Source organism: Lynx rufus, unplaced genomic scaffold, assembly GCF_022079265.1.
Source record: "Lynx rufus isolate CCGP_SWC_20201006 ecotype Redwood Valley unplaced genomic scaffold, mLynRuf1.p SCAF_17, whole genome shotgun sequence".
NCBI classification, from domain to species: domain Eukaryota; kingdom Metazoa; phylum Chordata; class Mammalia; order Carnivora; family Felidae; genus Lynx; species Lynx rufus.
This window is the reverse complement of record NW_025814831.1, coordinates 22,549,746-22,563,369: the sequence shown is the minus strand read 5'-3', so window position 1 is coordinate 22,563,369 and position 13,624 is coordinate 22,549,746. Positions and strand designations below refer to the sequence as shown.

At 39.6% G+C, this 13,624-nt stretch overlaps 1 protein-coding gene across 1 annotated transcript in view; it reads right to left on the bottom strand.

Annotated features, from left to right (window-relative positions):
• Positions 1-4,797, bottom strand: part of SEL1L (SEL1L adaptor subunit of ERAD E3 ubiquitin ligase) — a 53,063-nt gene extending 48,266 nt beyond the window's left edge. The window contains exon 1 of the mRNA XM_047080275.1: positions 4,662-4,797. Within this exon, the coding sequence (XP_046936231.1) occupies positions 4,662-4,731 (70 nt within the window). The 5' untranslated portion in view covers positions 4,732-4,797. The remainder of the gene's footprint in view (positions 1-4,661) is intronic.
• Between the last annotated feature and the right edge of the window lie 8,827 nt (positions 4,798-13,624).

The following is a 13,624-nucleotide window of genomic DNA, read 5'->3' as shown; positions in this document are numbered from 1 at the left end:
TGCCTGCTCTGTAAGTTATATGGGAAATTAACCAGCAGACAAAATGCTATAAAACCATGTGCTTTTTACCAGGAAATTTGGTGTTCTGGTTGTCATTTATCTTTACTTCATATGGTTACACCCTAAATATTATTCATAACTTGCAACTCTTTTAAGACTAACAAAAACATGCTTTAGGGTTTGTATTATCAAAGTAGTGAGCTAACTTTAAGAAGTATAAGCAACTCATTATGTACAAAATATACAACACTATTTCACAGTATTTCTCTTGAATATTTGAGAAAACTAGTCTACTACTGAGGTTTTGCCATATAAGAAAAGTGCTGTCAATTCACATACTTAAACCATAGCTACTTCCACATTAACTACTTTTAGACTGCCTTCCAAATACGTTTTTTTTTCTGATGAGTGGGGATGAGGAAGGTATAGCATGCATTAGTCCCATAGTGCCCATAACATTTAGGTAGTGATGCCAGTTAATGAACAATCATCCTTCATGCTAACTTCTTCACAAGTTTTACCCAAAGCCCAAGTTTTAACATACAGTTCAAATTCCATTCTCAGCAAATCTTGGATAAAGGAAAAAAATTCATCTTCATTATATATCAAAGTTGTATGTATGGGGGCACCTGGGTGGCTCAGTGGATTAAGCATCTGACTTTGGTTCAGGGCATGATCTCACAGTTTGCGGGTTCGAGCCCCACATCAGCCTCTGGGCTGACAAGTCAGAGCCTGGAGCCTGCTTTGGATTCTGTGTCTCCCTCTGTCTCTGCCCCTTCCCTGCTCATGCTCTGTCTCCTTCTCTCTCTCTCTCTCTCTCTCAAAAATAAACATTAAAAAAAAAAAAAGGTTGTATGTATGGATGTGTTTAATCACAAACATTAACTAATATATCAAGAGCAGTCATAAAATGCACAGATATATACAGTATATACCTACATACTGAAACTTTAGATGAGCTGGAACTCTTAAATTACTGATCACTAAATCATGAAATTTAGTACCTTCTCAACACAGGTCACATACGTAGCTAATAGGTATATAATACAGACACCTATAAATAAATTTTAAGATATGTACATTTGAGACACTACAAGCTATTAGACATTTGACTGGCAAAATGTGTTTCTGAACTCCAAGAGACATGGAAACTTGTGACATCAGGGTTATTTCACGTGAATTGCATCATGCTTCTCTTTCTCTTCACTCTTCAAACTAGGAATATATACTAAGGTTACCGGTAAATAAGAGAACTCTCTCTCATTTACTAAACTGGGAAAGACTACTCCAGATGGTAGTCTTAAGGCATAAGCTATTTTCTCTTTCAAACTGATATATCCATTCACATAACACTTTTATAGAAGTTGCTTATAATCTAGAAACTTCTCACATATAGCAGTCAGGTAACAATTAAAGACACTGAAGTTATGCATAAATAAAAAGAAAATAATAATGCTTTTATCAGAACACAGACAGCAAGAAAAAAATGCAAAAGAATTCAACGAAGAGTTACACATTTCTCATTCAATAGCAACACATCCAAAATATAATGGTTTACATTACTTTAATAATTGTACACCTTCCTCTGAAAAAGACCAATTTTCATTTTCATTATATTAGCTAACCAAACTGCAAAAAGTATCAGGGATATTCTTTCAGGGAAAAGTAATCATCACAGATTCATTTTCCAATTTGTTATGTAAACTAAACAGACTGATGGACCTTCAAACATAGAAAGTATTAAGAGTTTGGTGAAAGACAGAAGACATCCTGTTCTCTGATTTGCCACAGATTCTGTGCAGATCCTACAATACCCCTGATTTTAATTACTCCCAAATCAAGGCCTGGAGAGCTAGCTTCAAAACCTGCCTTCATTACATGTTAATACATACATGGTTCAATACAGCAAGCTTCCTTAGCCTTCTTCTCAACGCATCAAGAGAGAGTAATACCACCTGCCCCGTTGACTCACAATGTTTTAAGGAACAAAAGAACAATGAAATTAAACATCCTCTGCAATCTCAAATTTACTCTTTGAGTATGATAATAGAACTATTATCTGAAACACTTAGCAGTGGATCTAATTTAAAAGATTCTGTAACACTGTTGGCATAAAGAAAAAAAAAGTAAACTATCTCTTCCTGTTGAAAATAAGAAAATATGTATTTCTTTTTTTTTAATGTTTTTATTTTTGAGAGACAGAGTACAAGTAGGGGAGGGGCAGAGAGAGGGAGACACAGAATTCACAGTAGGTTCCGGGCCCTGAGCTGTCAACACAGAGCCTGACGCAGGGCTTGAACCCACAAACAGTGAGATCATGACCTGAGAGGAAGTCAGACGCTTAACTGACTGAACCACCCACGCAACCCAAGAAAACATGTATTTCTAAGTGAGAAAAATTATAGCATTTTTCATTATCAAGAGAATGAAGGAGAAATGCTTTTTTAATGCCCTCCTTTATTTATTCACAGGAAAAAGAAAACATTGCTAATAAAAGTTTCATATTTTTATATGCCTCTAAGACAAACTATGAAATAATAGCTACTAACAGTGACAGGATAGATATTTCCTTTGTTGGCCGATTATATTCTAAATGGTAATAAATGCAACTTGCTCTAGGTAACCACTAATATTCAAACTTTACGTCAACAGAAATTATGACCCAACACTTGAGTTTTAAATAGGAGCAAATCTTTAAATCTAAACTAATAATGAGGTGGACTTCCTGTATGAATAAGCAATTTAATGAATAAAAAAGTCAACTAAAAAGCCACGTACTCAATTTCTAAAACTTTACCTCACACAAGTGTTTTACCATATTTGCACTTCATGTGCGTACAGTACTGCCTTTATTGTTCGTCAGCACGCACATCTATACGGTTTTAGTTGTGGCTAAACATGGATTTTGCCTCTGCCAGAGAAATGCTCTGGCACAGTTTAACTACAATGGAAATCTCTGCTTACACCAACACAGTCCAAAGATTTAACATTTCAGTCTTAATAAACTATTATAACTACCCGAGAATCCCAACTGTTGCTTAAATGACTTCTTCAAGTATCATCTCCACTGACATGAAGCTCTAAGTATATGAAATAACTTAATGGAAGATGCAGGAAAATGTTTCTACGCTTTAATTTTCCTTAAATTGTGCAGACTGAACTCGGAGGAATATTTACCATGTTCCTTAAGTAGTTCTTATACTTTAGCGTGAAGAAATCACTTGTGAACTTTGTTAAACTACAGATGGCTGACCTGTTCCAGACCTAAAACTGCATGTTTAACAAACTCCTAAGAGGAATTCTGATGCAAGTGGTCTGAGGTCCATCAGTTACTCTATCCATTACACTCAACAGCTCCATTTCATACTTCTTTTGGTCAAATAAATGCAAGCAGGGCTTCAAGAGTTATGTAGAGTTTTTGAAGATTTGGTTATGAATACAAACCATCACTAAAAGGGGATAAGGCAGACCTTAAAGGATGATGTTGGCAGTTAAGTAACTAGCATATGCTTGTTGCTTTTGAAATGGTATCTCAAACCACATTATGGATAGAATTTTAGGTTTAGACCTCTCATTTTAGAAACAGAATGACGTTATGGCATCGACTTACAACTAGGACAGATAATTTGGGGATTCAAATAACCATCTGGGAAATTTTCTGTTGGAAAAAAAAAAAAAAAAGAGTTGACATTTATACCCTGCCTTGTTCCAAAAAAATTTAAAGCCGCAGAACAGCTGTCTTGTTAACTAAACTGATTAAAATTCAAAAGCTTTATTGTACTAATTGTTTCTTTAACAACAGTTGGAAACACTGTTTCTTTATCAACATTTTCAAAATAGAAGTTTTCAGATGTAGGCATAATGAACTATTAAAAAATAAAAACCAAACCACAGTATAAATCAGCTAACTGGAAAATCAAGTCAAAGGCACATTTCTATATCTATCCAAAAAATGAAAACGAGTTGCTATACATTTTAAATCTAAGGGACCAAATTTTCTCAAAAATCATAGAGTTACTGTCAACAAACATGGGGCAACTCCAACACCGTGACAGAGGTAAACACCACTTCCTCAGGAATATTTCCTGAAAAGGGATAGAGAGTGGGCACAATTATATCAAAAGTCTTCATTTTTAAATAGACAAAGAGACAAGGGACCACCTCAGGTACTAAGCAAATCCGCCAAACCACTGTCAACATCCTGGTTTTGATGGCCCTTGTGATAGGGCTCAGTGATAGATCACTGGCTCAGTGATAGATCCAGGTGTGTCAATTACTTAACTTACAAATCTCAAGCACATAATCTGTATGAGAGTCGAGGAAGTTCCAAAAGGCTCAGGTACCTCTGTGGATCTAAGCCAGCTGTTGGGATTCATTTCCAGGGTCAATTCCTCATTCGCGAGGAGTCGCTTAAAGTTTGTTAAGTGAGGAGAGGTGTGGGCAGGGTGACCGCCCCTTCTTTCCCTCCCCTCTCTAGCTCCCTAAATACCCGCTCTAGTCCAGGCCAGCCAAAGTCCAAGGAAAGACAATGAGTGACAGGCTAGTGCGAGGTGTGACCAGAGAGAGTGGAGTCTCCAGCTTGAGCCCCCACGGCCCTGCCCCGGGATGGAGGCCGGGGGGCGGTGGCTCCCGGCCTCCAATCCGAGGGGGCGGATACTAACCCGAGGACGCCGAGGCCGAGCCCAGCAGCACCGCACAGAGCAGCAGCGTCAGCCCAACCCGGACTCGCATCCTGCTCTCGCGGCCGCTGCCACCCCCTGGAGCTGTCGCTTTCGCCTCTGCCACCACCAACTCAGCCACCGCCACCGCCTCGCCGCTGCTCTTCCTGCTCTGGTCTCCTTCCTCCGCCCCTTCCCAGGCCTCCCTGCCCCGGTGCGCAGCCAATCCCCGCCCGCCGCCGCGGGCTCCGTGCCCAATCATCGCAGTCTTCCCGCCCACCCTATTGCTCCGCCCCCGGGGTCATGCATTGACCAATCATTTTGCGAGGTTCCCACACGGGCTTTCCCGGTAGGACCACGGCCTCACCGACATGGCCCCAGCTAATTGGTAGATCCTGGGTTCAACCCTCCCGGAATCCGAGCGTGGGTCCAGGGCCGGGAAGAAAAGAAAGTCACCCAGGACTACAATTCCCACAATGCACTTCATGGGCTTCTCTCGACGTGTGCTCTTGGAAAACGTAGTACATTGTGGGGCAAGATTTAAAAATGCAGGTAGGTGGCTGTCGAAGTTAAGAGAACTTACTTAAGTAACATCTGGGGCAGACATTAATTCAAGGCCACGAACTCACAGCCTCTGTGTGTGTGTGTGTGTGCGCGTGCCAAAATATGTATCAAGCAACACACATTGTAAGGGTAATAGTTTGCAATGTGTATTAAGCTCTTATTCCTCTTTGTTTTATTTAGAAATTTTGAATTGGACAAAGTGATATCAACACTGAGGAAAAATACAACAGCTAGACTGAGTTCGAAGTATTTTTTTGAACTTAGGTAAAACCGTGCCATATGTACAGAAACCAGGATAGAACTCACTACCTGCCCCCCTTTCCCTGACAAAACAAAAGGAAAGAAACCCCGTCCAGTGCAGATCATTTCAATGCTAGTATTTATTTTTAGGAGGACCACCAGATAATAATCATCTGGAAGACGTGGCAACAGCCTTTGCAAAAACCCTTGTCCTTATCCCTCTCTTTTTGTAAGTGACACTGTTCTCTTTGTTGACTAAGTTCAGGAGACTGGGTTGATGTATTTGGAGATAAATGTGATGGTGATTGATTGCATTGCAGAAAAGGAAAGAGTCTTGTATGATAACTACCAACTTCAGGCATGCTCCCACTTCGGTAGTAGGGCAGTAGCTTGTTGTTCCTGCCCCTGCGTCAAATTGTGTCATTTTGTTTTCCCTAGCATCCACCCACTCTCAACTCAGCCCTGGAACTGAGTTGAGCTCAGTTTGAGGTCAGGGTTCTGGTCAGGACACCGGCCACATGTCTTAACACCTCCAGACATTTTCTTCTGTCTTCTTTGATAGAAAGTCCTCTTTTCCAGGACGAGGATAAAAAGTTAACTGCTGGAAAACAACAAAAAACTAACTGCTGTTCCACATTCACATGGGAGGGGATGAAGGAAAAATATTGTCCTATTATTATTGTACTACTGCCTCCTTGGCACTCATCTCTGTTTCTGTCACTACAATGTTTCCTCAGAGTTCCTCTGATTTTAAATCAGAGTAGGGGTGCCTGGGTGGCTCAGTTGGTTGGGTGGCCGACTACAGCTCAGGTCATGATCTCGTGGTCTGTGACTTTAAGCCCCGCATCAGGCTCTGTGCTGACAGCTCACAGCCTGGAGCCTGCTTTGATTCTGTGCCTCCCTCTCTCTCTCTGCCCCTTCCCTGCTTGCTCTCTGTCTCTCTCTCAAAAATAATAAACATTAAAAAAATTTTTTTAAATCATAGAGTAAAATCTGGTATAGTTTCGTCCCTTTTTCATCTTATCGATCATTGCATCCTAATACTTTGAGCTATGTAGTTACTCTTTTATGTGACTATTTTTCTCTTTCTCACTCAAAATTTCCCTCCTGGGTCTCATTTTCTGTTACCTGCATCGTGCACCTGAGTTCTAGCTATTTTCACCGTCATTCTCCCATGACTCTTACCTAAGTCTCATACAGCCAGATTCATTTTCCTTTCAAAATTAAATTTCAATTCAATTAAAATTACATTGAAATTCCTACTCGAAATTTTTCAATGACTGCCTTTGTCATAAGATCGAAAAAATATTAGAACTTCTCCTGAAAAAATAGGAACTTGTGCTGACAGTTTTATTTTCTTGAGGAAGTACTGGGAAGACATTTCTGCCTTCTGCGGGAGAAGCAGCGATTATCTGATTGATAGATTAGGGAATGACTGTTCACTGCTTGAGACTCAGCTTTACTTTTCATCTTTTTCTTTCCTATGTGCTTCTTATATTCAAGGTCCGATGCTAAGTGCTGCATGAATACATTTGCCACTTCTCTGACTAATCTCCTGATTTCCACATGAACACACTCTTGCCTTGTCATGGGCTCCTTTACCCTCTCCCCACTGCCCTTGCTTCCTCTTCTTAGCCACAGCCATGGCATCCTTCCCACTTTCACTTGGGTTTCATCTTGGCTGAGCCTTCTCTGACCAGGCCAGTTCTCATTATTCTTTATGTCTCTAAGGGTTCACAGAACATTCACAAACTTGCCTTTTAAATGGGATGTAAACTTTCTGAGGCCAAAGACAATTATTTAATTCTGTGCATAGATATATATCATTGGACTTGCCACTAAATAATTTTTGTTGATTGATAGTACACCTTAGTTATAAAGTATTTTAATAAAAATAAGATCTTATTATAGATAATAGATAATTATAGATTATTATTTTAATAGTAAGATCTTCAAAGTCCTTGCTATCTATTATAAGCTTAATCTTAAAATATTTTACAGGGAAATATTAAGGAGCATTTGCACCCTTAGGATACAGGAAATTTACTTCATTCCTCTTCAGCTCTGTAAAATGAGTATATTAATAACATCTTCTTCACCAGATCTGTTGTGAGGTTAATACCTCAAAAGAGGTATGCAGGAAAAGAGAATGTTTTACAAATATTATTTCTGATTGATTGCTTGGTTGAAGCAAAGAAGGAAACCAAAATACTACTTTTTATTAAGACTAATAAAACTAGTTTTATTCACTTAATTTGAAAAAGGTTTAGAGCTGCTAGAGGTACTGTCTTTAGCCAACAGCGAATAATTGACATCTTCTGAGAATGCTCATAGGACCTTGGCTTTTTGGGGAAATTCCAAGTCTCCAAAACAGGTCTAGTGGGGAAGACTGGTGTGGGAAACCAGATTTATTTTAACAGCCTGCTAGATTGCATGATGATTAATTAGTGAAAAGGTTGTGAATTCTCCATGGCCTTACCTAGTCCAGGCAAACATTCATCAAGGTTTCTTGCCAACATTCCCAGTTAAACTTATGTACTCACTCTACTTGTACAAAATTTTAATATTATTTATTAATTCATAGACTTCTTTAATATTTGCTCAGCTGTCTGTACTTATATCAACATTCTGGATCAGTGTCATAGATTTCCAAGTTGCAGAAAACCTGTTTGCTTGGCATTACAACACAGCATAGGACCCAATGGAGGTAGATAATAAGTGCCTTTTCATGCAGAGGACACTGATGTGACCTTATTCCGTTGAAATGAATCAAACAACCGGCATGTATTGAGAACCTCCTGAAAGTATTGAGCACATAAATCCAGTTTGCTCTTTGTTTATGGATAAGACAACCCCCAGAGCCTTTTCCTAAGAATGCAGTGATTGTTATTAACTCTAGTCAAGTATATCCTTTCCTGTGCTATTCTTAGGCATCTGTTTGGTTGACCATGTACACAGGCTGTCAGCACTTGAACCAACATATCTGCCAGGGCAGGATTAGGGAGAGACAAGGAGCAGAATATTTTCCCCTTAAAGCTTAGAGAATATACTTTCTTTGATATAGATGAGGTAAATTTAAGTCGTTATTTTGTGTTCACTTCTCCTAGATAAATGAAAATTGAAATCCTTGCACCGAATCATGATTTAGAACCTGACATCTCCTCATGCACATTCTCAGTTCCTTGAGTAAATGGGCAATAGGTTCTTTACTTCATTGTATTAACTGTAATTCCAGGATTGTTTATAGCAGACACATAATTAATCGTCAAATAAACTTTGAATGTACATATAGCTCTCTAAGGTTATAATTGTCATAAAGATCAGAGTGTAGATCCTGATTGCAGAGCACAGTGTTCAATATACCTAAGCTCTGAAGCTGATCGAATGAATAGGGTGTGGCGTGTGTGTGTGTGTATGTGTGTGTGTTCAGGCTCTACTAAGTTTAATCCTGAAGTGACATTTACTTTGGAGGTGTATATCCTTTCTAAGCAGTGTTGATTCATACCAGATAAAGGAAAGGCCGAGATACCTTTATACCCTGAAGAAATGGACAGGCATCTTTTGGTCTAATTTTTTATAGATTTATTAACTACAGTTCTGGAGAGAGTCTGGATTAAAACTAAATTTCAATAAGAACTTGATTAAGTGAACCTTATAAAGTCGAGATAAATGCTTTAGAGCTCCCATTAAATTCAGAATACTTAACTGAGTAGACGGCAATGTATTTAATCAGTGAATGTTGGGTTAAGAACATTATATTCATAGGATAATGCTTCCTTCCTTCCTCCCTTCCTTCCTTCCTTCCTCTCTTCCTTCCTTCCTTCCTTCCTTCCTTCCTTCCTTCCTTCCTTCCCTCCTTCCTTCATTCATTCAACAAATATTTTCTGGGCACTGTCAATGCCTTTCTGCTAAAGACCACTAGGGACACCCCTGTAGTTGAAAACATTAGGTTTAGTACTTACTAATGAGGGAGAACACATGCATGGCATCTCTCTCTGTAAGGAGGCTTTAGAAAGAACCTATTATAGGATTTGGACTTTGGTTGGGTAATTGGTGGGAGGATCCAGGAAAGTTGGGTTTGGTCTAGATTGGATGCTGTTAGCAGTACCCCCGATTTCTATGATTTGGTAGAAATCAAGCAGTAAACCTTATCTGAAAGGAGAGGAGACTAGAATGAGGATGAAGCAATCATTGGTGAAGAAACAGTAGTTACTTATTTTAGCCAAGAGATGAAGTGTTTGGTACTTTTGGATGACACAGGGAACTTGTTTCTGTCTGTGCTTAGATAAAATCATGAAATGGTTTGCTTTGTTTCATTTAATCTTAGTTGCAGAGTAGCCTGTCTATTGTTGGTATTCTGTGATTGTTTATGTCCAATAGGAGAAAAACATGGCCTGGTTGTGAGTGTCAGGCCGGCTTCTGCTTGTCAGGCGTTCCTCTTTTTCTTTCTCAGCACCTACTGTTGAGGTACACCAGGTTCTTGATGCTGAGGATTCAGTGATTAATAAAACAGACAAAAATCATAAGAGTGTACATTCTAGAGAAATAGAATAAAAGAAATAATTATAATTATTTAGAAGGTGATAAGTACTACAGAGAAAAAACATAAATAGTACAGAAGGGGAATAGGGTACCAGGGGGTGACTGGGGACCACCATTTACATTTAAAGCAGGGAGGTCAGGGAAGACTTCCCTGTAAATCTCGCATTTGAGCAGAGACTTAAAGTGATGAGGAATGAACCATGAAGACATGGAGTGGATCTAGCTGTTCTGATGGGTGTAAGGTGATATCTCGTGGTTTTTTTTTTTTCAATATATGAAATTTATTGTCAAAATGGTTTCCATACAACACCCAGTGCTCATCCCAAAAAGTGCCCTCCTCAATACCCATCCCCCACCCTCCCCTCCCTCCCACCCCCCATCAACCCTCAGTTTGTTCTCAGTTATTTTTTTGTTTTTTTTTTTAATTTTTTTTTTTCAACGTTTATTTATTTTTGGGACAGAGAGAGACAGAGCATGAACGGGGGAGGGGCAGAGAGTGGGAGACACAGAATCGGAAACAGGCTCCAGGCTCTGAGCCATCAGCCCAGAGCCTGACGCGGGGCTCGAACTCACGGACCGTGAGATCGTGACCTGGCTGAAGTCGGACGCTTAACCGACTGCGCCACCCAGGCGCCCCAGTTCTCAGTTTTTAAGAGTCTTTTATGCTTTGGCTCTCTCCCACTCTAACCTCTTTTTTTTTTTTTTCCTTCCCCTCCCCCATGGATTTCTGTTAAGTTTCTCAGGATCCACATAAGAGTGAACACATATGGTATCTGTCTTTCTCTGTATGGCTTATTTCACTTAGCATCACACTCTCCAGTTCCATCCACGTTGCTACAAAGGGCCATATTTCGTTCTTTCTCATTGCCCTGTGGTACTCCATTGTGTATATAAACCACAATTTCTTTATCCATTCATCAGTTGATGGACATTTAGGCTCTTTCCATAGTTTGGCTATTGTTGAGAGTGCTGCTATAAACATTGGGGTACAAGTGCCCCTATGCATCAGTACTCCTGTATCCCTTGGGTAAATTCCTAGCAGTGCTATTGCTGGGTCATAGGGTAGGTCTATTTTTAATTTTCTGAGGAACCTCCACACTGTTCTCCAGAGTGGCTGCACCAATTTGCATTCCCACCAACAGTGCAAGAGGGTTCCCGTTTCTCCACATCCTCTCCAGCATCTATAGTCTCCTGATTTGTTCATTTTGGCCACTCTGACTGGCGTGAGGTGATATCTGAGTGTTGTTTTGATTTGTATTTCCCTGATGAGGAGCGACGTTGAGCATCTTTTCATGTGCCTGTTGGCTATCTGGATGTCTTCTTTAGAGAAGTGTCTCTTCATGTTTTCTGCCCATTTCTTCATTGGGTTATTTGTTTTTTGGGTGTGGAGTTTGGTGAGCTCTTTATAGATTTTGGATACTAGCCCTTTGTCCGATATGTCATTTGCAAAGATCTTTTCCCATTCCGTTGGTTGCCTTTTAGTTTTGTTGGTTGTTTCCTTTGCTGTGCAGAAGCTTTTTATCTTCATAAGGTCCCAGTAATTCACTTTTGCTATTAATTCCCTTGCCTTTGGGGATGTGTCGAGTAAGAGATTGCTACGGCTGAGGTCAGAGAGGTCTTTTCCTGCTTTCCCCTCTAGGGTTTTGATGGTTTCCTGTCTCACATTCAGGTCCTGTATCCATTTTGAGTTTATTTTTGTGAATGGTGTGAGAAAGTGGTCTAGTTTCAACCTTCAACTGCATGTTGCTGTCCAGTTCTCCCAGCACCATTTGTTAAAGAGACTGTCTTTTTTCCATTGGATGTTCTTTCCTGCTTTGTCAAAGATTAGTTGGCCGTATGTTTGTGGGTCTAGTTCTGGGGTTTCTATTCTATTCCATTGGTCTATGTGTCTGTTTTTGTGCCAATACCATGCTGTCTTGATGATGACAACTTTGTGGTAGAGGCTAAAGTCTGGGATTGTGATGCCTCCTGCTTTGGTCTTCTTCTTCAAAATTCCTTTGGCTATTCGGGGCCTTTTGTGGTTCCATATGAATTTTAGGATTGCTTGTTCTAGTTTCGAGAAGAATGCTGGTGCAATTTTGATTGGGATTGCATTGAATGTGTAGATAGCTTTGGGTAGTATTGACATTTTGACAATATTTATTCTTCCAATCCATGAGCAGGGAATGTCTCTCCATTTCTTTATATCTTCTTCAATTACCTTCATAAGCTTTCTATAGTTTTCAGCATACAGATCTTTTACATCTTTGGTTAGCTTTATTCCTAGGTATTTTGTGCTTCTTGGTGCAATTGTGAATGGGATCAGTTTCTTTATTTGTCTTTCTGTTGCTTCATTGTTAGTGTATAAGAATGCAACTGATTTCTGTACATTGATTTTGTATCCTGCAACTTTGCTGAATTCATGTATCAGTTCTAGCAGACTTTTGGTGGAGTCTATCAATTTTCCATGTATAGTATCATGTCATCCTCTTCCGTGACCTCTCGTCTGCGCTTGGCTCCAGAGACTCCATTCTGCTAATCCTCTGGTGGTTTTCTGGGTTATTTAGGCAGGTGTAGGTGGAATCTAAGTGATCAGCAGGACGCGCGGTGAGCCCAGCATCCTCCTATGCCGCCATCTTCCTAATAACCTCATTGTGGTTTTGATTTGTGTAACATCTGAAATAAATCGAACATAATAAATAGATACATACATGCATACCCTTATAAATAAATAAAAAATAAATAAATAAATAAATAAAGGTATGTTAATTACCCTTCAAATAGAAAATAAAAAAAATTTTTAAAAATGTGGACATGAAGAGCCTTCCAGGAATAAGAAGCAGCCCCGATAAAGGTTCTAAGACAAGAGCACGTCTCTTATGCTCCAAGAATAGCAAGGAATCCTATGACTGTAGAAGCAGATGAAGGAGGAGGTGGCAGGAGAACGGGAGCAGGGGAAGTCAGAGAGTGACTCGGGCCAGATGGTGTAGGGATTTTAGGTCAATATTAAGGGGTAGTCAGAATGCTACTTTTTATGACTCTGAGATTGGCTCTCTTGAAGTGTGGCTTGGATAGTGGCCTGGAGCTTCCCCCTCCTGCATGAAAATAAGCAAATAATTATATAATCCTTTTTATTAATTGTTTGGATATAATGCTAAAGTAACCAATTAAAACAATTGTACTCAAAAGTTTGATTCAGCAGGAGTTAGAAACTGAGATGGTAAGTACAAAATTGAGACGGTAAAAGAGAAAGATCTTCAAATAAGGATCCCCAAAATATTCAAATAATATTATTGTAAATGCAAGTCACATGGAAGTAAGTTTAGAAAACATTTACAATGCAAAATAAGTTTTTTTTAAGTATTTATTTTGAGGAGCTCGTGCATGAGCAAGTGGGGGAGGGGCAGAGAGGGAGAGAGAGAGAATCCCAAGCAGGTGCCCTATGCAGGGGCTGAACTCACAAACCATGAGATCATGACCTGAGCCAGAATCAAGAGTCAGATGCTTAACCAATTGAGCTACTGAGGCACGCTTTGATCATTTCCTACCCTTAAAAATTTTTTTTGAAGGTTTTATTTTTATTTTTATTTTTGAGAGAGACAGAGACAGAGACAGAGACAGAGACAGAGGAGACAGAGGAT